Consider the following 26695-nt stretch of genomic DNA (forward strand, 5'->3'; position numbering starts at 1 on the left):
ACTTAATTAAAATGAGCTACAACTACACAACTGCTATAGATTTTGTCCTAACTTAATTTCATTGAGTTCAATCCAATATAAACAGAAATGCACTCAATCCATTTGTTTTAGGATTCCGGGAATGATTTTTGTTGAATTGGCTGAAAATGGGCGGGGGATTTTTAGTTCCCAGCATGCTTTGCATATGCCAAGATGAGGAGAGTAAATGTAAATGAATTATTAGGGCCCAAGCCCTGAAAGAGTAGCCTGACTTCGTCATACTCATATTCAAGAGAGAATATGAGTCTGAAACCGCTCCATTAGGCTTTGATTATGAGGCGTGTCTTAACCGAACCAGGAAAAAAAAAAAAAAACCTCTGCACTCAATTGGATAGTCGGCAGACCTACAACCAATCAGAGAAACGCAGTAAGTCAACTCCTTTGCATAGCGCAGTTTTCAAATACAGAACGTAGCCTAACTTTATTTATTTTAGAAGTTAAATAACGAGTTTTACTTCTCCATGAGTGCCACCAAAGGGGAAACCACAACGACCACAGGCTTTTCATTACGTCCCATCTTCTTAGCGACCGTCAGAGCCAGCTGATAATTTACACTTTTCCCGAATCATGTAGGAAGGACGCCAAAAATATCTTTCCGATCGATAAATGCCTTGATTGCAGTTCTCTGTTTGTCTATTAAAATTAATGCACTGTCGTTTTATTTTACAAAAGATGCGACAGCAAAATCTATACATCTCAATTCTCCAGCTGTGACCATAATGATAATATAAAATGCAAATTTCAATACAGGGCAAAATTTCTCCTATGATAAATGTTGTACATAATACATTAAACATTCATTCGTTCATTAAAAAAAAAAAAAAAAAAAAAAAAAAAGTTTTGTTTAAACCAGGGCTGAATGTACTGAAAACAAGGTACAAAATACCATGACGAATCCATTCTACCATTAAGGTATATTAGTGCATCTACTTTTTAGTGTTGAAATGACACAAATAGACTAATACTGAAAAAAAAGATCACAAAATATGTGAAAAATGATACAACTCTTTAAAAGGTAAAGTATGAAACTACTTTTGCTTCCAGGAAAACTGTGTTGAGTCACACTGTAATGAAACATGCCATCAAATAACAGTAGAAGTCCGTGATGGGAACAGGAAATGGGGAGAATACAGGTCTTCAAAATATATTTTGACAAGCACAGAAAGACGACCAAAATTGTCAATGAAAGACTATATTGATGGACAGTCCTCCGCTACAAATCCTTTTTGATCAGGCTTTCTCGTGGCCTAATTAAAGTAAGACAATAATTTTATTTTACAAAAGACGCGACAGCGAAATCTATACATCTCAATTCTCCAGCTGCAGTCATCTTTGACAAGCGCTCTTTGATAACGTGATGATTACGTCCCTGCTCCACATTTATATATACACGCATATATATATATATATATATATATATACACACACACACACATAAATGTAGAAAATACACATGCATAAATAACCCGCTTGGGCCCGTCATCGTTGCTCGCAGCTATATTTATTTTTGTGTTTTTTAGTGAAGGAAAAGCTCTGTTAATGTTCAGTTACATTCAACATTTAAAAGAATTTGAAGGCTTTATGGTTCCCCATTGTGCTGAAGAGTAGATCTTATGGTTATGTCATGCAATTTACAAAAAACCATCCTGACAGGTCTAAAATATAAACACTTGTAAAGTGAATCTGGGCAAGAGAAAAACACGTTTTGGAAGAAGGACTGATGTATTTAAATTTTGAAAAAAAAAAAAAAGTTCTATTGCGTACCATTAAATTCAAATTTGATGGTGACAACTGAATTGACATTTAGAGTCTTGTGGAAGACAAAATTAAAGATGGAAGTGCAACATCTTTTGCAAAATACCGTGCTCCATTTTGTTAGATCTTTATTCGGCAATGCATTTTCAAAGCAAATTTCAATACAGGGCAAAAGGAATTTCTCCTATGATAAATGTTGTACATCATACATTAAACATTCATTCGTTCATTAAAAAAAAAAAAAAAAAAGTTTTGTTTAAACCAGGGCAGTTTTTGAATGTACTGAAAACAAGGTACAAAATACCATGACGAATCCATTCTACCATTAAGGTATATTAGTGCATCTACTTTTTAGTGTTAAAATGACACAAAGAGACTGATACTGAAAAAAAAAAAGATCACAAAATATGTGAAAAAATGATACAACTCTTTAAAAGGTAAAGTATGAAACTACTTTTGCTTCCAGGAAAACTGTGTTGAGTCACACTGTAATGAAACATGCCATCAAATAACAGTAGAAGTCCGTGATGGGAACAGGAAACGGGGAGAATACAGGTCTTCAAAATATATTTTGACAAGCACAGAAAGACGATCAAAATTGTCAATGAAAGACTATATTGATGGACAGTCCTCCGCTACAAATCCTTTTTGATCAGGCTTTCTCGTGGCCTAATTAAAGTAAGGCCCCATTTAACATGTATAGCTTGCGTGGATATTCTATAGTATACTCCAAGTCGTCAAGATTCAGTGGAAAAAGGTAAAAATACATAAATTAACTAGGTATATCGTTAAACAGCGTCTTATTCCCAAAAGGTAATGAAACGTCTTCATGTTTTTGGAACGATGGCACGAGACCGGCGGTTTCTGTTCGAATCCTCTCAGTATTAAATATCTAGCGAGACAATATGGTGCATAAAGCAAGACTGCTGGAGAACAATCCAATAATAATGCTTGTTAAGTAAATGAACGTCCTTTTAAAGACAACAGGGATCAGTTGCATGGAAAGCATGCACTCTCTCGTATTGATCGGATGACGAGCCAATCACCACCATGGGTTTGACAATAATACTCTGTGTATATACTGAAGTGCAGCAGCAATTCAAGAGAGGAACATGCAATGTTATACTAACAGTACTGCTAAAAAGGTGAATTCCACTGTTCGGACAGGACAAGTAAACGCAGATGCTTTTACACGTTATTTGGAACTGAACGCTACGTCACACAAAAATGAGATTTCCAAAGCTTCAGTGGGACTCTTGAGAGTTCATGTGAGTTTGTGTCCTAAATTCATGACCGGCGCAGATACTGTAGATTCAACTGTTTGCATCAGGATATAGAAGCATAATACACTGGCATAATAAAAAACATGAAACATTAGCAGACCCTGACAGTGTCAGTTCATGTCTTGTAGGTGGAGCTGAGCCACTCGCGGCAGAAAAACGCGGGCACCTGTATGAATAAAATGGCAAGATGGGAGTAGTTAAGCAAGTTTCTTTCTCCTCCTGGTGAACATAATCCAAGCAAACAGAAAACTGAAGTAAACCGGACAGATATTGAAGGCTAAGAGATCAAATAAAGATGGATGGCGTAACACTGATGTCTCGTAGCTTAGCGTGAGACACGGAGAGCCTTGCGGATACAGGAAAGGTGCTTATGAGAGCAGCAGCACAGAGTTGTGGCTGAGAAACAGGGAGGTTGCGCTGGCCCGGCGCTCTAGTAAAGCAGGATGCGGCGTTCGATGGCCTTGCGGCAGATGGGGCACTCGCTCATTCGGTCTCCGCAAAGCTGACAAGTGCCGTGACCGCACATGAAGATCATGTTTTTTAGGCGATCCAGACACACGGGGCACATGGTCTAAGTGGAAGGCAAACATGTTAAATGAGTTATTATTATTATTTTTTTTTTACTGGAAAAAAGTTGATCAGAAAATAATATGAGAAAGTGAAATTTTACAATTGAAATTAAATAATCAACTGCAAAATAAAAGCCTGCATAGTCCTCACTGTGTTCTTTGAACTTACAGAAAGTTACAAATTCAGTCAAGAGCAGTGATTACGTTTTTCTTTTGTCGTTTGATTAACATTAAGAATACTGACAGTAGCAGGTGCATTAGGCTGCTGTCACTTTAAGACCTGACATACGTTCATGCTCACTTGAGACATAGATGGTAGGAACGTTAAAACTTTAGGTGGATTTTTTTACAATTCTGTGCGTATTAGAGTGTGAACGATACCATTAAGTCAATGTTACTGTACTTGGCACGTCTAACTATGTAATGTTTATATATTTAAAAAAAAACAAGTTAAAATAATACCGGATTGCGATTCATTAAAGGTTAGACTTTTAAACTAATTATCGACCGACAAACAATTCATGATATAAAAGTAGAGTTTTCAAAAGTACCGACTTTGGTACCAAGTCATTTTAAAAATGTGGTGATACCAGTGTTTCCCCCTTAGCATTCTGAGCGCTGTTGAATGGATTCTTAAACATCCCTGATTGGCCATTGTGTTCACACACTCAACATATATGTCTGTGATTGGCCATTGTGTTCACACACCCAACATATATGTCTGTGATTGGCCATTGTGTTCACACACCCAACATATATGTCTGTGATTGGCCATTGTGTTGATGCACTCAACATGTATGTCTGTGATTGGCCATTGTGTTGACGTGCTCAACATACATGTCTGTGATTGGCCATTGTGTTGATGCACTCAACATGTATGTCTGTGATTGGCCATTGTGTTGACGTGCTCAACATACATGTCTCTGATTGGCCATTGTGTTGACTCGCTCAACATACATGTTTGTGATTGGTCATTTTGTTGATGCATTCAACATACATGTTTGTGATTGGTCATTTTGTTGATGCATTCAACATACATGTCTGTGATTGGCCATTGTGTTGATGTGCTCAACATATCTGTCTCTGATTGGCCATTGTGTTCACATGCTCATCATGCATGTCTGTGATTGGCCATTGTGTTGACGCACTCAACATGTATGTCTGTGATTGGCCATTGTGTTGATGTGCTGCTTTATGTGCTGCTTTTCAACGTTCCTGTGTAAATCCGTGCAAGCGCTTTCTGAAGTGCGTCAAAGACGTCATTGATGATCATTGTAGCCAATCATAGGCATATATGTTGAGCACGTCAACATAATGGCCAATAAGAAATGTTTAAGAATCAGTTCCACGGTGCTCAAAATGCTAGAGGGAAATGATGATATCACATTTTTTAAATTTCAGAACCGACTTGATACCGAAGTCAGTACTTCTTGACAACTAAAGATAGGCAGGGTTTGTTGTTGATGCATCAAGGAAACGAGTGAATCGCTTCAAACTGCGACGCTCACCTGCTCTTTGATATCCTGCAGTTGCTGCTGTAACTTCTGTACATCTGCATTGACATTAGTGTTGTCTTTGTCCCTCTGCAAGGCCGGGATATTTCCACTGGCTGAAAAGCAAAGCAGGGGCCATTGAGAAAAGTTTCAGCGGGTCAACATTTAATCATGAAGTTGGTGAAAGTGGACCCATGGGTCTCAGCATTTGCAGACCACAGAGTCTTCTAACTTGGCACATTTTACAGAGGAATAGCTTGATTCTAGAAGTTTTGTGCCTGTTCTGATACTTTACATGGCGTATATGGGGCACTGTGGTGTGAAATCAGCCCATAGCACTGAATCGCAGCAGGCCGCAAGCAGGCTTATGGTCCCAACTTGACGGCTACTTTAATTGGTAAAGTGTGGGCCAGTGAGAATGGCGTATGCTGGGGTGGAGATAGGGACTTTGAGCCCAAAGGAGCAGGAAGAAGTGGAGGCAGGAAGAACTTGGGGGTGATTAATAGAATACTTACACCAACTTAGTGCCAGATTGTTGGGCTGGAGAAGATCCTGCGACCCCCCTGCCAATGAGTTAGAGCTCCCTGCTGAGAAGCAACCAGCCACAGTGTTACGTATTGCACGTACCCCTGCTGTTGGCTCAGGGGCCAATTCAGCCTGGCCTGTGGTATACGCTAGTTATAAATATTCATTAGAGGGAGCAAAGGGAAGAGCAAGTTAACGCAAGTATTTGACACATGGGAGGGCTTGTTCATCAAACTATCCAATTATGGCTGAAGGACTATCCTCCACAGCAATTCAGCAGAAGTGACGAAAATCACTATCATAAAAGAAAGCTTTTAAGTAGGGATGCACTGATATTAAAATTCGGCCTGATAGTCGATAATTACTTCCATGTTAAAAGGATACTACAGAAAAATTTTAATGATCTTATTTGCTTACCCTCAAGCTATCCCAGATATACTGTATATGACGTTCATTAGGCAGATGGATATGAAGATGTTTCTAAAAATAATCCATCTCTAGTTCTTATAATGCAAGTGGATGGGACAGCTTTAAAAACAATATCGAACATGACCCTAGTGGATGAATCAATGCTTTCTAAAGCAAAAAAAATAGGTGTGTTGGAAAATTCAAATATTTTAAACTTTAAACAATCACTTCCGGCCAAGCTCACAGGAGAAGTGACGCAGAAGCGAAGAGAACAGTTGGCCAGAAGTGATGGTTAAAGCTTTAAAAAGTTCCGAATATTAATATTAGTATTTTTCTCACGCCCAACTATCATTTTGCTTGAGAAGACATTGATTTAGCCACTGGGCTCCTATGGGTTACCACTGTGTTTGTTTTGTATGATTTTTGAAGAGTCAACATTGAGGGTCCCATCTACTTGCATTATATGGACTCAGAGATGGATTATTTTTCTAAAAACCTTTGGGTCACACTTATATTAGGTGTTTTTAACAACTATGGGACAACTATGGGACAGTTTTGTTGGGGGTTAACATTGTAATTATAGATTCAATCACAGAAATTAACTACAGATGTAACAGCATGCAGGCATTTTTAAGATAGAAGTACAATGTAAAAACTTGCATTTACACAACAAGAATATTGGGTAACGCTTCCTTTTACAGTCCAGTTACCCATGTAAATACTATGTACTTAATTTAGTAACTGCAATTGGTAGGTAATAACTAGTACCAACCCTGATCCATGTACTTACCATATATTAGCCAGTTATTTCTAGGTAAGTACACTGTAAGTACTGTACTGTAAAAGGAAGCATTACCGAATATTGGATAAAATCTTTAGTTATCACAATTTTAAGGTGTTATTATTATATTATTGGTTGTAATTATGGATAATTTACTGTTATTACTATGGTAAGTACATGTAACAAGGATGCTGTGATAGTGTTTTTTTTAATTATTTAAATGTTAGTACATGTTAGTAACACATGTTAGTAGACACTCAATAAAATGTAGGACCAATCTTTGTGTACGTCACATACACCTGGGACTTCAAGAGGGTGAGAGAATAAGATCCAATAATAATCAATAAATGGAAAATTCTACACCAGTGTTTCAATCCTGGTCCTGGGGACCCACGGTTCGACATAGTTCACATGTCTCTCTTATCTGACACACTCAGTTCATGAAGCTCTCACCTAAAGAGCTGATGATCTGAATCACTTAAATACTATTTAGATATTTGCTGAAGATTAAGTTATTTTTAAGCGAGATTTATATGATGGCAAAGGTAAGCTAAATGTAAAAATAGGGGGATATGAACATGCACATTTAAAACTCTAACATCATATATATATATATATATATATATTTATTTATTTATATATTTTACATACTGTATTACTATTGTTAAAAACATTTAAATTTCAATACTGTGTATGTGTGTGTGTATATATATATATATATATATATATATATATACACTAATAATAGTAATATGATATGGTGCATCCCTAATTTTAAGGTTTTCATTCAATGGAAAAACAATTATAGCAAAAGATTTAGAGACCATGGGCGTTGAGAGGCCCGAAAGGGAGATTTTTATGATGGATTAGTGTGAAAGAAGACAGACTGGTTAATTTTGAGCCTGACAAGTTGGAAAAAATTAGATGGATATTCGCTAAATGGGAAATTAATGGTGGCAAAGTGAGAAACATTTCTTGGCTTCAGGGGTCGGCTAACAACACTGGATCATTTCACAGTCCCCCCACTCTTACTTTCCAAAAATGATGTAGAATCTGTCTAACAGCATGATTAGTGGATGTTTCCGGCGTTCATATTCAACTTCGCTTCGGTGGAAATGAAAGTTCTAGGCGTGTAATTGGCCACAGCTTTCAGATGCCAGTTTATCGCGTCCTGTTTTAGAGCGAGGAGCCTCTTGTATGTGGGGATTGAAGTGCTTTAGTCTTCAAAGTGACTGAAGCAGGAGAGAATCCCATCTATGGTGGCATTTCTCTCTCATTGCTTCGTCTACATGAAGGGGGGGTCGGACTGTGTTAGGTCTATATGAGATGCTGCTTCGGTCTTGTGTGTGTGTGTGTGGAAAAGTGGCGCCTTACAACAAACAGAGCTCAGGCACTAAAGACAGACCAAGATAAGAGCTAAAGGCTACATTCCTCTGCTGACTGGACTGTGTGTGTGTGTTTTTGTGGATCAGCATGTCTGAGGGTCAGCAGAGATGTCAGCGTGGATGAATGTGTTGGACATCTAAGCGAGACTAAAAAGAAACAGATCCTCCTCTCTATAAATAAACACTAAGAAAAAAAGTGAACTTACACCAGTATCCCTTTGAACTCAAACTAAACCAACATAAAAAACATGGGCAGTGTCATGATCACATACAAAGGAATGATGTTGTAACAAATAGTAGTGAATCACAACTTAAAAAAAAAGAAGAAGATGGGACTAAAATAAATCTCGCATAGCCCCTTTGGCGTGTCCAATTATAGAAATATTCTATGCTTTCTGTGAAAAACGAATGCGTTTTCAGTCGTCTGCTTGGAGTGGCTTCCTAAAAATCCTTCGAAACTCGCAGCGCATGTTACGAAGACATTCCAGAGCAGTTACGAAGCTCATTCCAGGGTGTGGATATTAAACATTAAGATGAGGGGCTACGCGTCTGATTGGAGTCATGAAAACACATTTGGGAAATAACAGATTAGTCATAACAATGGAGAGAGAGAGAGAAATGAGTGGATACAGAAACAGAGAAGCACCAACCAAAGCCAACGTAAATATCAAACATGAGAGAGACATGAGAACGTAGGAAGAGAGAGAGGAAAGAGAAATTAAAAAACGGGAACGTGTGGAAGTTCACTCACTAAGGTCCTCATCATCAGTGGCATCCTCCATACCTTTCCCTCCACAGCACGAAACGAAGGGAGTGCGGCGCTCCACCACGGCCCGACACTGTACGCACTTTTTCATCAGGCTGGCGCAGTCTGCGGGAACACACAAATGCGCAAACACACACAAAGTGGGTTAGCTTCTTAATCCTATAAAGCCTAATGGATCATTGATAAGTAAGTAAGTCAAAAGTGAACACAACAGCAGTTTATGAGGGCTAAACTGTGGATCATTTATTATTGCTTTAGCATACAATGCTTCCACTGACTACTTTCAATTTGCATGAATGCACACAGACACAAATTCCACCAAACTCTATGCACCTACAGGCCGATTCGCACGATTGAATACCTTTTCAAAAATGTTTCAAAACCTAACATAATACAAAACCGAATAAGACAGTCATTTGCTACAGTAATACCATATTAAAAATAGATCTAAAAACTGTTAAACCATCAAAGCAATTAGTTGTAGCTGAACACCTACACAGATGTTACACCATGTCCTCCTAACTACACGCGACGCAACGCCGCGACACGCGATAAATGGTATCTTTTCCATGTTAAGCCCCGTTCACACTACACGCGACTTTGTCGCTGCAGGTCGCCAGTGGCTGCGCTGGAGGGCGTTCCCCACTTCTGGTTGCCTAGTAATGTTTGTGAGTGACATTCACGGAAGTTACTCTATGTTAGACAACAAATACGGTTTATTGCCTCCACAAACAAATATTCTGGAAGGAAAAGTCTAAATATAAATGGAATCAGTACATAAAATGCATAATATTAAAGATGAATGAGAAACAGTGAGTGCTCTTTGCCATCGCGGCAATTTAACTGCAGCAAACGGGCAAATACCGGTCTATCTGGGTTCCCTGAAACCATCCAAATCAGTCACGGAGTCAGTATGATGAACACCACTGTATGTATACGGAGATATATCATCCATTATAGGACAGTTTCTGACTGCTAAAATGAGCTTCTCGTTCAACTTGCCTCGGTCGGACTCCGCACTGAAGCGTGACGCGCTCCACTGACTTCACTCCTATTGGTTGTCGCTCGCGAAAATCGCCCTTTATTTGCATAAAGTTAAAAATTTCTCAACTTCGTCACGTCGCTGGACACGCCCCACCCCTCGCCAACGGTCGCTGTCGCGCATGTCACCGGAAGTCGCCCGCTCACCATTTAAATGAATGGTATTGCGTCGCTTGGTCGCGTGTATTGTGAACGATGCTTAAATCAGAGTTTTTGTCCAAACCAGACGCGGCGGCGACACGCAAAGTTTTTATTTTAGAAACGGTTCCTATTTCTGTGACGTCGCGGCTGACAGAATGAAGAAATTACACTGGTTAGGAGTACACATTATTCATTTTTAGTTAAAAATCGGTCACTGTGCCACAAGCGATAACGGATAATTTACCTTAGATTTTGAAAGCATATGATATATAGCGTTCAAAATTTATTCTACGCAAACATACAACTGTACATCATAACAAAATTAGTCAATGAGTATATTTTGTTAATGTTTTGATTTTTAATAATGTTATTTCTTGATTTGATTATGTCCTTACCCATTTCCAATGCGAGTGCGGGACAGCAGTGCGCTTTCACACTGTTCTGAATGGCTGTGATTTTTGATCAGTCGCGTCGCGTCTAGTGTGGAGACACACTTGCTGTCGCTGGAATTTTATCGCGTCGCGTGTAGTTAGGACAAATTCAAATTCATAACCATCCATTCAAAAGGGGAAACTTGGGAATAATTTTGTACACTAATGGAAACATGTGCAGTGAATTATATAAACAATAGATAATTCATTTCATAATGGTTTTGTAAAGAAACTTTACAAAAGAAAACATTGTATAATGTTCCTGTTGTTAATGTTTTTAGGTTGTTGTTTTATGAGTGACAAACCTGTGTTGGGCGAAAACCTTTGCTAGTGTTCTGGGAGAGTGAATTGATTTGAGACATGAATGAAGTGTTTTGATTGATTTAGTGAATTCTGAATGTGAAATGAACTGCTGTGCGAAGATGAAAAATGTTTAGGAGAACTGTGTGAAGAGTTTCGAAAAAGTGACCCAAGTATTGAGCAAAACACAAGATTGTCAGTCTTAGTGATAATAAAACTGAAAATTGAGGTTTTTTTTTTTTTTTTTTACACCTCATTAGGGTCCATATTCTCCTTATTATAGTCATAAAAGCTTGATGAATCAAAAAAAAAAAAAAAAAAACTTTTTTTCCCTAAAAAATATTCCACTTCACAACAGATTTCTGACCATTATTACATTTTCATGTCAGGCTTTACAAGATTAAGCTAGCTTGTTAACCTTCAGAAAGTAAAGTAAAAGCCCATTGAACGGAAGCCTGCAACATTAGCGGCAATAAAGCCAAACTGAAAAGGAAGGTCTAGCTGACATGTGACGAAGGTATTTAGAGAATGAATGAAACTCAGGGGATCAGGTAGGAGATATGTATTGAGAGAGACCCCAAGCTACCATTACTGTAATGCAGACATTTTACTTAAAAATAAATAAATAACTGAATATAACAGCATTACAATAATAGTAATTTTGGGTGGAACTGTGGTTATATGCCATCAAATATTGTCACATTTAATAAAATGGTCCTAAAATGCTAATTTTCTTCTGATTATGGAGTGAAAAATTATTCCACATTCACCCATAACTTACGCTCATCCCGTGTGTACACACCTAGATGCCTTTATCTGTATCATAGTTATGTTATGTGTGACGTGACGTTCTGACAAGTCAGATGACAGAACAAGCTTTTTTAAAGAAGTGTTGTGGTGTGGGAGGAGAGAGAGAAAGCTGACTTACTCTCACAAGCGCACATGTGACCGCAGGGCTGGAATAGGACGGCTGCCTTTTTATCAGAGCAAACCACACACTCCTCAATCTGTGGGTGAAGAAAAAGAAAACACATCTTCAATATGGCACATAAGAACACGTGCGTGGACAAAAGAAGGAAAGTTGTGAGGAAGATTTCTATACCTTGGTTCTAGACTGGACCTGTTCTTTGCAAATAAGACACTTCTTGACACGAGGCGAGCAGAGAGAGCATGTGGCGATATGACCGCAGGGGCCAAAAAGCGTGTCCCTTTTCATATCCGAGCACACCATGCATTCCTCGAGAGTCTCGTTATTACTGTTTAGAGACGGGCTGCGGGAACCAACCTGCCCACTGAGAGCAAAAGAGTAAGTGGGAGAGAGAACAAAATATTGATTGAGATACAAATACATAAAGTGGAGATGGAGAAAAGCCGGGAGCCAAATTCAACTAAGCTACAGGTTGGGGACGGACGTTCATACCTGGTCTTCTCTTTGTGGCATTTAGCTAGGGCCTTGCAGAGGCTGGGGTCAGGGCACAGGTCCAGAGGAGACTGGCCCTTCTTGTTTCGGATGGTGAGGTCAGCTCCGTTGGCCGCCAAAAAACAAGCGATAGAAGCTGCGCTCTTCTTCTCAGCCCCCTGAGTGCCCAGTCCCATGATCAACTGTGAAGATGCAACCACAGTGTCAAACACTATGTATTAATATAGGTTAGAGAATCTCACAATTACTCATGAAGTTTGAATAATTACACTGCGCTGTTGAAATGAGAACAGTGCAGAGACACCGTGTTCCTTTCAGCACTTATTTAAATCATTTAAAGGAATAGTAGACTCAAAAATGAAAATTGCAACAAACTAAAAACTAGGAGACATGACGTGACCTTGTCCTCTTCATTTAACCCATCCAAGTTAGTGCACACAGCAGTAAACACACACACACATACTTAGGAGCACATTGGAGGTTAGTTGCCTTACTCAAGGGCACCTCAGTCATTGCCTGCTGGTATTGAGATTCAAAGCCACAACCTTCAGGTTACCAGTTTGACTCTCTTACCATTAGGCCTCCTAATTTACTCTCCATCATGTCGTTCCAAACCTATAAGACTTCTGTTCATCTTCCCTTCATTTTTAATGAAACCTGAGAGATTTCGGTTCCTCTACTGCAAGCCCATGGAACCCAAACCTGGAAGCTTCAAAAAGTTAGTAAAAGTTGCTAGTAGCCATAATCTGTATGAATTGAGTGGTGTAATCCAAGTCTTCTGAAGAAGGAGAATCGCTTTATATGATGAACAGATCTAATTTAGATCATTAAAGAAATCAAATTTTCCTTGAGCTTTTGATATCTAAGAGGTCATCATATTATAAGAATATCCTGTAAGTTTCAGAACTGAAAACATCCTTGTTAGTCCAATGAAAGCTTTTATTGACACCAGCCCCATTTTTCAAAGTGGGGAACTATGACGTCAAAGAGGATAAAACACCACCCCTGCAGAAGATCAACGCCTACTTCAACACGGCCGGTTTAGCCCAGCCCACCGATTTGCGCATTACACGCATAGCTAAATAACATAGCTGCCTACCTCGTGATGACAAACCGGATCGAGAGTGAAACTCATAATATGCAAAACTGTTATCCACTCACAGCAGTGGGTGTTTACTTCCAAGTCTTCAATGTGAGACGCCCATAAAAACCGAGCGTTTCTGAGCTGGGCTCAAAACTAGGGTAGGAAATAGCCTATTACTTATTCATTTTGATGTTTTTTAATGTAAAAACCAAGCGAACATCATAAGTTGACCTCAGACAACAATATAATAAAATTTAAAAAGCCAGTTCATGACCCCTTTAAACATTGGTCAACACACAGTCACACAGAATATGATAAACGGAAGCTAAACCATACTTGCTTGACGTGCAAGAACAACCTCAGACAAGCTTGTCAAACAGACATGTTTAAGCATTCGAACTCAAAAGCGATCAGAAGGCAGTTCCATTTCATACGGTTACATTTACTAAGTCTTTATGAAGTTTTGGTTGAGTGGACTTTCAATGGAGCGTCAGAAATCACTCAGGTTTCATTAAAAATATCTTCCATTTGTGTTTCAAAGATAGATAAAAGTCTGATGGGTTTAAAACGAAATAAGGATGAATAATTGAAGACGATTTTCTTAGGCAAACAAAGTTGAGCATTTGTCCTAATACCAGAGAAGAACACATGATCAGTAACATTTAGTGCATTAAATAAGAGTTTTTAATGAAATGTTATGTTGTGGGAGTGGCAACAGCAAGCTGTTCTGGGCTTTTTTCCTTTCTTTCTTTAGCGATGTTGCTATACAAGTTGTTCTTACTGGCCAAGTGTCAAACACCCAAGTTTCTAGATATGGTTCGGGTTCCTTCTTCATTGGAAGATTGTCAATTTTATCATTCACCAGGTGAAAAAAAAAAAAATCACTAAACTGACATCACTGTTAAGCAACATAAGCAAAACTCTCAGCGATGCTCGTCTTAAACGGCATAAAAGATTAGTAATTGACTTTTGCTTAAAAAAAAACACAAGAGCCCCACTCAAGTCCATGATGTAATGTTGGTTTAACAGATTCAACTGAAGTGATGAAAAGCTATGGACCATATTGAGATGAAAGTGGGCAGACTTCTGCATACTGATGGCCTCGGTGGAGTGTTTTAAATGGATGGCTCGACTCTCCATCTGCTGCATGCGGTAAGTGTGATGGTTTGATAGGGAGAGAGATTTGTCACACTGTTTGTGTTAATAAATGGCAGACTGCTGGCCTGGAAGCAGCCTCCTGTCACACAACGCTTGATTTACGACAGCCGTGGGGGTGGCGATGATGTGAACTGGCGGGGCTGGGGTCAGCCGTAAGAAGAACTACAAAGGCTGTAACAGATAGGGTGCTCGGGACCGGCATCGTCAGTCTGTCTGGTGTCAGACGTTATGGTTGGACTTTCAGACAGTTGATCCAGTGTGTATTGATAGCATAATGTGTTAATGAAGATAAAGAAATGCTGCGGGATGGGAGGTCACCGATAAATGCTGTGTGATGCCTGAGAATCAATGGGAGAATTAAAGCCTAACAGCAGCAGCACTCAAAAGAAAACATGCAGATCAGTTGTGATATGATCTATCAGCTGTACCAAATAAGACTGTTTGTGTCTACCAAAATAAACAGCCAAAAACTAAATCTAAGTCCAAATCTAACCGAAAACTAAGTCCGAATCCATTTTTGCCATTTTTACAATGGGAAAAATGGTCTGTGGACCCGGCGCATGGTCTTAAAGGGTTGTCCCTAAACTCTTAATGAGTAATGGGTCGGTTTTGGGTGTAATGTGCAGGTGGAAAAACTGAAAGCGAGGACACGGATCTGCTTGTGCGCGAGGTTAAAGCGAGCAAGCAGACCATCTACGGGACAAACTGCACATGCGTTTAGTAAGGGTGGGGGAAAAAATAGATTTTTAGATGCATCGCGATGGGGACGTGGACGATTCTGTATCCATTCACAAATGTCAATAAACGATTTTCAAACAAAACAAAAAAAAAACATTTTTTATATACATTTATTATAACGTAAAATTAACAGAACGCGAAAAATGGAACTCTGAAGCGCGGAAGTGCAGTGGCCGGACGGTCTGTGGCGTGCACATAACAGAGACGGGATGGCTGAGCGTGAAATCCAAACATCCTCGTTAAAAGCTGACGTGTGGAAATATTTTGGCTTCTGAAGTTGAAGGGGGAAAGGAGCTGGACAAGAGCCACACTAGTTGGAAGCTTTGTAGAATAAAACTAAAATATTTCAGAAACACGACAAATAAGACACGTTTCCAGCCAAGGAGGAAAAACACTCGGCTTCAGGCACACATTTATTTTCCTGTTGGTTCTTTTAATGTTAATAAAATATATTTTACGTTAATTCTTTATGGGTCATTACTTTGTAAATTTAAAGCAAAGAATTTTGTCACACACACACACACACAAAAGATTCAGATAATCGCCTTAGCATCGAATCGCAGCCCTCTGAATCGTAATCGAATCGAATAGTGAGGTGCCTCGAGATTCCCACCCCTAGCGTTTAGGCCTATAGGTGCATTTTACTAAAGCGCCCTTTAAAATAACAAAAAATATATTGCGCCATTGACTTTAGACCAGGTTTCAGTTGGTCTATTTCAGTTGCCTCAAAATAGCAATGCGCCTGAACACACCTCGTTTTCAGACCAGAACGCCCATGGGCGCAAATGCATTTGCTTTAAACAATGTGGCGCAAGATGTGAAAATGATAACTGCGTCAGGCTGAAACTAGCCAAAAACACTTGCGTTGTACGTGGTGCTGAATTGAAATGAGTGTATGATAGGGCCCAAATTGTTCACTAAATTGCTAGTCGTATTAAGTCATACAATATCTGTGTGTGAAGAATAGACAGAAATTTAAGTAATTATTCACTAAAACCATCAAATTTGTGAACTAACTGGTCTTTGAAAACATTTTCAATTTATTGGTACAAATTTGTGAACTAACTGTTCTTTTAAAACCTTTTCAGGTAATTGCCAAGTAACTGACAATTTTCATTTACAGATGAACTACCCCATTTAAGGGCAGTGTATCAAAACCTGCACACCATTAAATATAACTGCATGAGCAGGAAAGCTGTAATGAGTTGTCAGCTGACAGTGTGACATCATGTCAAGACATGGTAGGTTTCGCTCACTGATGGTATGTATGAAGTGCTTACTCTCTATACTGTCACATTTAGGACAATTTACCTGAAACCACAGTATTCATTGCATTTTAAATCGGCCCTGATAGAGCCCATTGGCTTGGTAATTAGATTGCCATCGTTGTGCCAACGTATTACAGAGAGTGCTGTCTCCTAAAGCTGTCTTCTTTCGGCTTCCTCTCCACCCACTCAATTTCCCACAAATATATGCAATCCCACAGAAGGGGAAGGGATAATCAGGGGAGAACGTCTCACCTGAAGGATCGTGTGGTGTACAGGACGTCGGACTGCAGTGGAACTGTGGCTCATTGGGCCAGTAACTCATGTGACAGCAGGGAAATGGTTCTTATAGCAGAGTGCGATCTATCATTGTTAACACAGGGAAAAGCCTGAGAGTATCTACACTGCCTCAGTGTTTAGTACTGAGACCCGAGTCTTGACGTAAGCATTCAGTTAGTTTGGATGGTGTGAAAATAGCTTTCCACATTTGGAAATTGTGGTTTAAGGTGATTTTGGATATGGTACCTCTGGTCATACTTGCATTACCAAGTAAATTGTGTTTGAATGGTTTATGGTGCTGTTTTTTTTTTTTTTTTTTAAGATGCTACAATTGTTCATTTTGTCCTTGACTATTAAACATATCTGAAGGCCCCTGTGTGAATTTGCACAGGCACCACATTGGTAAAGTGCACATTTGTGTTTTATAAGCCTCTGAGATGCATGATTTTAGCCATGCGGAAAATGATTACAGATTTGCAGAATCCAATCATAAAACTGGAATTAAAAGTATATTACAGAATGCCTATAATGAAAAAATATAACGCTATATCTGTATACTTAATCTAATCATGATATGGACTAGTGTGTATGAATATTGAAGTGTAAAAAAACCCTGCTGTTTAAATATGAAGTCTGTATGTTCTGCACATCATAGGGCCCTAAAAATATAATTTTTGTGAAAATTAAGTGTAAAAATGTCTACTTTTTATCATTGCAATTAATTCAACCTGCTTTTTGATGACTAAAATTGAATTTAACTATTACATTTTGAAATGGAACAGATGGAATTTGGAATATTTAAACAGATCTTATATGGCCCAATATAAGAAATCTTTAAAATGTGTATGACTTAATTAACATAATTCATTTAAAATTCCAATTATTTATTGTGGATCAATTCAAAACAACTGAAAATGTGTACTACATCACGTTCTGTTAATCTGAAGCTTTTAATGAGAACACCTGCATAGTTTATATAGTTCTCTGTACATACTGTGTTTTTGGAAGGCTCCCAGGGTTCCACTTTGCTGACGTCCTGCATGTCCTGAAGTTGTCGCAGCTGGGACAGAGTGTGGTGACGCAGGGCCTCGTGCAGCGGCGTGTCTCCGTCCTTGTCTTGCACGTCTAACTTCGCCTCGGCTCGCACCAAGAGCTGGACACAAACACAGAGACTAAATGTTACCAGTGTGTTCTCAGTCATAGTAGATTACATGTTAATCGATGCTGACGAAACAAGATAACAATGACATCGGAGGCACAGGTGTCAAAAACAAAGGCTTCAAATTGAAAAAGTGTAATGTTTGAGACGTTTTGAGACAGACGTTTTGAAAAGAGGAGAGTTGCACTGCTCTTATACGACCACACGATGGCGCTTTCGATTCTATTGATTCCTCCTTTACCACCCCCGCTCCTCATACCTCTCCTGGCGTAGTCCAGATTGCTCAGGACTAAATGAAGGGGATAAATCTGCAGCAGAACTCCCTGCATTTAAATCTTAACCCGGGGCACTTAACTACATTGCTTCATCAATGCGTTTGTGTTGAGTGGGACGCCAGATCGCTGGGTGAGGGGTGTAGACATCAAACATTGAAGGGGAATGAAGAGAACAGAACAGGAGGAAGACAGAGCCACTTACTCGCACTATCTGGGTGTGCTGACGCTCGACCGCAAGGTGCAATGCCGTCTGCTGGTTAACGTTCTGTACGTCCAAATTAGCATTTCCCTATGGAGAGAGAAAGAGCAAATCAATTGGTTGACCTCTGAGAAATATAACTTGAACAACTATGATATAAGCATTTATATAGATGCTAGACGATAAGAGCAAAACAAAGTGATTGTGTGTATTTGAATATTTACATTCCACTGTTTTTCAATGTTCAATAACAGTCAGTTTCCGTTTCACTTCTCATCCACTGAAGATAAATCGCTCCTCATGAGCAAGCCTTCGAGTCCCATAGGTTGTGTTAAGAAATGTGAGCTAATGGTGATTTGTATTCAGATATTCCCTGACTGAACCCCCATAGCAGCATCTCTCTGCATTACTGCAGTGCAGTGTGGTTCGCAGGCTGAGGCTTAAGTCACTGGTGTGAACCTTTTCTTTGTCTCTCCCTCTCTTCCCTCATGGCAGGTAGTTGACAAAGGGCTGCACTGAGCCAGCACAGCAGTCTCATAACACTGCTGGAATGTTGCAATAACGTTGTTAACACAACACTGAGCCACAGTGTCACTCTGCACTGTGGCGTAGGAGGTGAGGAGCTATGGAGAAACCTGGAGAATCCTGCAAGTTTAGGGACAGGTCAACTGGAGACCAGTGTTCTTCAATTCAAGAATTTAATTAGCATTCATTTTTTGTCATTTATAACTTTTGTCATAAAATAATTACATCTGATGAATCTGAGCTTGCAAAGATTTGAAACGGTTTTAAAGGGAAACCAGCCACTCGCATGAGATCATAGCTAATGGAAATGGCAACGATCCAACAATCCATTTCCGTTGGACAAAATCAAGTCCAAGCCTACATTTTTTTTTTCTTTTTCGAGATGCTGTTTTACTCGGACATACCTCAAAAAGAGTATCATAACTTCTGTTTTTTAAGAGTCATTATGACAAGAGGTGCACTGGTCGACCAGCCATAAATCAGAGCCGGACGGTCTTTGTAACAAACATGATCGGCAAATGGCTTCTCAATTGGCCGATCTCAATTTCAGACACAAACTGCATTGCAATAAAAGGCCAAAATGTCATTTGTGTGGAAGTATTACGAGGTCTGTAACGGGACGTTAACAGGCCAGAGATGGGATACGCTGAAGACCGATGCAAAGAGGAGAGCACAGATACTGCACCAGCAAGTTTGTGCTGCTCAAAATTGGAAAATTGGAAAGAAAAATATAAATATTGAATTGGGGGAGGAGGTTTATATGAATAATACCTGTCTTCTGAACTACTGGCTTCAGGAAAATTCTGTGTAATGCCATTGCCCATTAAAGAAGTGTTTATAAGTGCTGCTGCTTTCGTTTACCGCGGTAACTCTAACGCCGCCTTCACACTGGCAGTTGAAATCAGCTCCGTAATACGCAATACGTTCCCAACGGACGTCGTACTACACAGTGAAAAGCGTCGGACGCGGGGTTTTTTTTTTATGTCATGTGTTTGTATTTTTTTTTTATTTCTTTATTTTACTTTCTATTTTATTCATTTTGTACAGCACTTGTGGTCTTGAAAGTGCTCTATAAATAAAGTTGAGTTGAGTTGAGTTGAGTAGAACAAAAACTGCGGAGAGATTAAAGTTTGATTGTGTCAGTTCTGTATGATCTCTCTGATGAGGGTTATGCTGCGTGAGGAAAGTTGCTCAGGACGTTGACATGTCAGGTCGAATAAAAATGTGATATAGTGGTCAATAGTTCAATGTCTACCTTCAATTTAATTGTATTAACTGCCCTTATAAACGTTAGAAAGTCATAAAATTATAAAATGACATGACAACTTATCGTTATAAAATCATTATTTATTTTATTAAAAGTTAATCATTCAGGTTTGTGTATCAGTACCATAGCAACGGTCAACTTCCGCTGAAATTGTCGGATAGGAACCGTCCGTAGCTTTTCGCACGAGTTCAAATTTTTGAACGCATCCGGATGGCCAACGGACACGATTTTCTTCGCACCGCACTCGGTCGGACCCGTTTCGGACCCATTCGCATGCGGTCTGCGAATCTCCATAGGAAATGAATGACTTCCGGTCGTTTCGCAGCCGCATCGGAGCTGATTTCAACTGCCAGTGTGAAGGCGGCGCAAGCGCCACCTTCTGTCAGAGAGTGAATTTACTTTTTCAGTGAGCAGGTATGTTTTATGTAGCATAATTGCACAAAACTAAAGTCAGACCATACTGATTTTGCTTTAAAGTCCCCCTGTAGTCAATAATTGTATCCCTTAAAACTCATATTTGATAACCAAAATGACATATTTAAAAAACAACTCTTGTGAAAAGAATTTCTTCATGCTGTAAAATAGCTACAATGTAACACTACACCCTTGGTTCCTTTAGTATACCCGGATCTCCAGCTCAGAGATTCACTCGGTCAACTTTACTGTAGTAAAGGCTGCCCAATGTTATCGCTCTTTACGACGTCAGACACATAACGGTAATTAATACGATTAGCCTTTTCCTTGACTATGTTATCAAACAGCTAATAATGCGTTGTTAATTTTACACGTTCCTGTTCGCAATCTCAGTCTGCCTTCTAAAAATCAGTATTCTTAGAAACACTTTGAACAACTCAGACAAAGTTCATCATAACGTCGTAATATACATTACAAAATTCAGCCGCTATAATGCTAAATGTACACGATTTATCAACAGAAAAATATAGCGGAATGACCTGACATCTCTCGAGACTCCCCTGCTTCGCAGTTAATGATATGCTAAAGCCCACCCACACGTTGACCTGGTTTGTGTAGTTTGTGTTTAAGCAATGTAGTTTGTGACGTCAGGAACACCAGCGATTTCAAACTGCATCTTTGAGACTTTCTTTGGTTCACTTCAGTTTTAAGGAGAAAATATTTAGTAATGGTGTTGACTAGGGGTGTAAATATTAATCGATTCGTATCGATGCATTGATTATACAGCTGATGATTCGATGCAACGATGCGTCCACAAGAGTATTGATTAATGTGTTTATTTTGCCGCCCGTCTATTTTCAGCATTAGCTCCGACATGCGCACAACCTATTTCTAAGCTGCGGGTGGCGCTAACCTCATTATGGTCTTCTACTTCACACCGCTTCACACGTGTTACTTGCGTTTCACAGTCTATGTTTACTAGGGCTGGGTATTGACACAAATTTCACAATTCGATTCAATATTGATTATTTTGGATATCAGTTACAATAAATAGCAATTTTTCTCAAGGAAATCAAATCTCTTAACTAATGCTGTAAACTATGGGAGTCTAGTTGTAGCCTACTAGGCTTCATTAGCCTAATATGAAGGTAATAATGAACTGTTTTGTAGCTATACAAACACTTAAATTAGACTTTTATTTATTTTTATAATATAAGATTATGTGAAATATAAACTTTTAAATGGTGGCTGTTATAAAAACTTGCCAGTTTTATTCAAATATGCATTAAATATTGAAGTATGTAAGTATGTAATATGGTGTATATATTTAGCAAAATGCTCCTCTCTAGAGTTATTTTTTCTAGTTTATGTGGGTTTTCTGAGGTAAATATGACGATACATGACATTGATTACAAGCTGTTTAACTGACGTCTTTCCACGGTTAAAACGCTGATTGAGCGAATCAATGTGACATGATACGGATTTCGATCAGTTGTACTCTATCTTTTAACACACATTCAGATGCTCATTCATGTTTATTTCGCACTGTAACTGGTATTATTAACCCGGAAGAGAGATCAGCGCTGCTGCTTCTCTTGAGCTGCGTCAGAGCGATCTCACGCCACAGTGCCAAAACGTTATTTATGTTTTTGAATTTGCAAATGGACGTAATTTGAAAATTGAGACTTTGTTTCATATCAATAGTAACAAAGGACAAAGATTATTGCGATTTTTTGGATGCGCGCAGCCGCGATACAATGTTCCATTCATTCAAATGAAACAGGATGACTAATCGATTCTTGAGATTTAAGAATCGATATCGGTTCGTAAAAATGTGAATCGATTAATATCGAGAAATCAATATTTATTACCCAGCCCTAATGTTTACACACATTCACATTGTTGAGTCTGGCTTTCAAGAGCGATGGAACCGTCAGAGCGAGCTGGCAATGAAAGCGAAATGTTACACGCTCCAGTCGGCATCAAGTCATCGGTGTGGAAGTATTGTGGCTTCAGGAAAACTGATGGATCAGTGGTAAGAGATGTTGCCGTTTGCAAAGAACACTGCTATAGTGTAGCATACACATTATGTGAATAGAATACTGTGGCGAGCAGGACGCGGCCGACGTGAGACAACGACACAAGGGCGGTGGTGTAAATGGCTCGCGCTATTCTCTCATGTCGGCCGCGTCCTGCTCACCACAAATACTGTTTCTTTATTCTCAATAAAAGGCTATTTTTTTGTTGTTGTTGTTGATTTATTTGAAACTTAATAGATATCATGTAAAAATATCTACTATCGAATCAAATCGTGGGAAATTCTGAAGTATCAAAAATAATCAAATCGTTGGTCTAAGAAATCGGTATTCTATCGAATCGTCATTAAGGCTCCGATTCACACCCCTAGTGTTGACTTATGACTTTGCACATGGTTTGTCTTAAAGCATACTAAAACACCACATAGACATATAAACAACTTTAAAAACTTGAGGAACTTTCATCATCACAAATTATACAATAGTTAAAACAACTGGTTATGCTGCATGTGTATAGCATCTTTGTTTGGATCATGGTTAAAATGCAGTGGCTGCTTCTAATTTGAAATGTTTACAGATATTATTTTGTTTATGACCAGTTAAGGCTGTAATACAGCAAAAATAAAAATGGGGGCAACCTGTATTAGAATCGGCCCATTTGCTTATAAAAAAAAGGCAATCTGATTCGGCCATGAAAAATCGTGATCGGTGCATCCCTAATTATGACTGACCTACTTCAATGAGAGCTGGGTAACAACTGAACTTTCTCAGCTCTTCTGCACCTCTAATGACATTAACTGCATCAATTATCCCCCTGAATCATAATCTGCAGGATACAGTACAGGGTCTCCAGGATGGGTCCCTTCGGATAGTGCAATGTGTGCGTGTGCATGTCAGAACTGCTGACCTGGTGGACTAGAAGCTCTGCCACCTCCACGTGGTTGTTGAGGGCGGCCAGGTGAAGCGCAGTGTAACCATCATCCTTTTTCTCATCCACTATCCATGGCCGTGGCAATTTGGACAGCAGCACCCGCATAGCACTGCAAAACAAAGATGAGAGTACAAATCTTAGCATTTGAAAAGATTAACTAATAAACATGTAATTAGTGCGATGGCTTCTGTCCATGTAGTTTCAACTGAAGTCAGAAACATAACCCATAACAATAAAAACTGAAAGCATACCACAAATCAACAGGGAAGGAAAAAACGTTTTCTACCAGCTTTTCAGATCAGCAGGTAAGAACACAGCATCCATAACGCAGAGGTGAAAATAGAAAGCGGTAAAAGAATTGATTCAGCACCAGCAATAAGATAGTTGCCTGTCCTGGAGAAACTAGCGTTCAACGTCAAAAAAACGTTGAAAATGAGTGTAGAGGATGTATGAAAACCACAGATTAGCTGGAATACAGGCAGAATGATGACCGTGCGAGAAGAGAGGAAGGAGCAAGTAATGGGTTGCGGTAATAAACAACTAAAGGGTAATGAGGGGTAATAGTGCAATGATTATTATGAGGAAGAATATAATTTTCTTGTATTTGGTGATATTGAAATATGTAAATAGTAGAAACATGCATACTTGGAAGTTACAGTAATGGATCCATCACGAAAGCAATTGAGTGATTTTCAACTTAATAACATTTGGTCAAGGTAAGCTATTTAATAGTTGAACAAATCGATAAAAATACAGTACATCAAGTACATTGATCAATGTGCCAAATAATGTCTGATTTATCTGTCCAGTACTTGAATAGCTACATCCCTAGTAAATACATATGTAAAAAGGAAGCAAACATGTAAAACAGATAAAACAGCCACTATAGAGGTCATGCCATCCATCCAACCCTATCAAACCTCTGAAAGACTCACAAATCAAGGAAATTGCGAATCACTTTATGCATTGCTCATCTAGTTATCAGTGGTGGAATGTAACGAAGTACAAATACTTTGTTAATTTACTTAAGTACATTTTTCACGTATCTTTACTTTACTTAAGTAGAATAAATAGTGCATACTTTTTACTTTTACTTCGTTACATTTTGCAGCAATTATTATACATTTCTACAACTTCTGTTACATTTTCATTACATTTTTTCCCCTGCCAAAACGTAATCTGACCATCTGTTCATTGCACGTTTGTCTCACCAGTGACGTTTGGTTGCCATGAATTTATCAACCCGGTCACACTAAATGCGTCACGCACACTGTGTTTATCGTGCAATTTATACGCTAACAAAATTGGTTTAAAGTGCATAGGAAACGCACCGTGTGTAATATACGTTTGGTTAGGATTATGGCAAGCCAAGAGGTTTAGAATTACACCATAAATTAATTGTGTTTACTGCCAAACATAGTTATTAACATATAGTTAGGATAAGCATGATGTGTATATTGCCTAATTGCAAGCTTGTTTCAGAAATGGTGACATTTTTTTTCCATAATTATTGAACATCATTATAGGAGTATTAGGCTACGTTCACACTGCAGGGCTTAATGCTCAATTCCGATTTTTTGAAAAAATTCGATTTTTTTGCAAGGCCGTTCACATTTCCAATTAAATGCGACCTTTTGTGATCTCCTGTGTGAACGTGAAATGACCCAGAAGTGACCCGCATGCGCAGAAGATTAATCAACGGTCAACGACGTCACTTGTTTTTTGCGGAATAGTCCTTTTTTTCCATATGTTGCGAGCTTTTGTTTTATTATTATTATTGCCACAGCCCATATACAAACACAGACAACAATTATTTTATCGACGGGCAAAGTTTGCACATAAATGTAAGATTTTTCCGATCCTCACCGAGGCTCGTCATAAACCCCGTTTAATTGATAGTGCGTGTCCTCGGCGCTCCTTGTTTTGTCACCTGCGGCCGCGGTGCGACACTGGTGGGTGGTGTTGCCAGATTGGGTGTTTTTTCGCTACATTTTAAAGCATGTTTACATGTGTTTTAGCCAGGTTTTCGCCTGGAAGGCTCTATAGAAATCAATCTGGCACCCTACTGTACAAAGTTATACTGAGAGAGAGCGCACGTTCACAGACACCAGAATGAACGTGTTCACAGTAATGTTCATCAGGCAGTAATACAGTATATGAACGCGTTCAGGCACAACACTGGGGAAGAGACACGTCTGCAGCGGCCCATAACAGTGCAGAAACGCGTTGGAGTTAGCGTGTATTGGCTAGCTACAGGTGCGTGCAATGACGTGCGGGTCGGATATATGTGACCTGGCCGTTCAGATTGAAGTCGCATTTCAAAAGATCGGATACATATCGGATTTGGACCACATACCCAAGTGGCCTGGGTCGCATTTGAAAAGATCGGATCTGTGTCGTTCAGACTGTCATGAAAAAATCAGATACAGGTCGCATAGGGGCAAAAAAAAAATCGGAATTAGGTCGTTTCAGCCTGCAGTGTGAACGTAGCCTTAGTTTGAATGAGTTAGAATTAAATGTTTTATTAATCATTAGAAATAGACATTAAGAGACTAAATTGTTATGTAAGTACTTTTACTTTTAAAAGTACATTTAAAATCAGGTACTTTTTAATTAAGTCTGGTTGTCATTGAGTTACTTCTACTTTTACTAAAGTAAATATTTATCTGGTTATGTGTACTTTTACTTAAGTTTCAGTACTTCAGTAGAGAGATTCAGTACTTCCTCCACCACTGCTAGTTATTCACAGTACTCAAGAACAAATGCAGAGTTAGTATTCTCAAATGTTAAGGTTGTTCTTAAGGTGTCATTGGTGGGATGTCATGAGCAAAAATTAGTGAAGAGGCTTCTTGAAGAGAGAAATGAAAGAAAAAAAGAGATTGATGAATGTAATTTCAGAGCTGAGGTGGATTTGTGGAAGCCTCTGGAGTGCTGATTTTTGCTGCAGGTTGAATTCTGGTAAATCCAAAGCTGGTATCTAGTTTCTTAGGTAGTGCGGAGAGAGAGAGCATCAGCTCAGTACACATTT

General features: G+C 39.0%; 1 protein-coding gene across 7 annotated transcripts in view; it reads right to left on the reverse strand.

Moving 5' to 3' along the window:
* Positions 1 to 1905: 1905 nt before the first annotated feature.
* The window catches only part of mib1 (MIB E3 ubiquitin protein ligase 1), a 76204-nt gene continuing 51414 nt past the window's right edge, over positions 1906 to 26695 (reverse strand). Inside the window, exons 13-22 of one of the 7 annotated variants that reach the window (XM_089131005.1) lie at positions 23644 to 23776; positions 18498 to 18584; positions 17856 to 18014; positions 12338 to 12519; positions 12020 to 12209; positions 11846 to 11924; positions 9023 to 9109; positions 5655 to 5726; positions 5155 to 5255; positions 1906 to 3648 (exon numbers count right to left, since the gene is read on the reverse strand). In XM_089131005.1, coding sequence (XP_088987131.1) covers positions 3508 to 3648; positions 5155 to 5255; positions 5655 to 5726; positions 9023 to 9109; positions 11846 to 11924; positions 12020 to 12209; positions 12338 to 12519; positions 17856 to 18014; positions 18498 to 18584; positions 23644 to 23776 — 1231 coding nt within the window. In that variant the 3' untranslated portion in view covers positions 1906 to 3507. Of the gene's footprint in view, positions 3649 to 5154; positions 5256 to 5654; positions 5814 to 8989; positions 9110 to 11845; positions 11925 to 12019; positions 12210 to 12337; positions 12520 to 17855; positions 18015 to 18497; positions 18585 to 23643; positions 23777 to 26695 lie in introns of all 7 variants that reach the window. The other 6 variants (XM_089131002.1, XM_089131004.1, XM_089131003.1 and 3 more) reach the window with 6 other exon arrangements.

This window comes from Pimephales promelas, chromosome 5 (genome assembly GCF_988280905.1).
Source record: "Pimephales promelas chromosome 5, fPimPro1.hap1.1, whole genome shotgun sequence".
Taxonomy (NCBI): domain Eukaryota; kingdom Metazoa; phylum Chordata; class Actinopteri; order Cypriniformes; family Leuciscidae; genus Pimephales; species Pimephales promelas.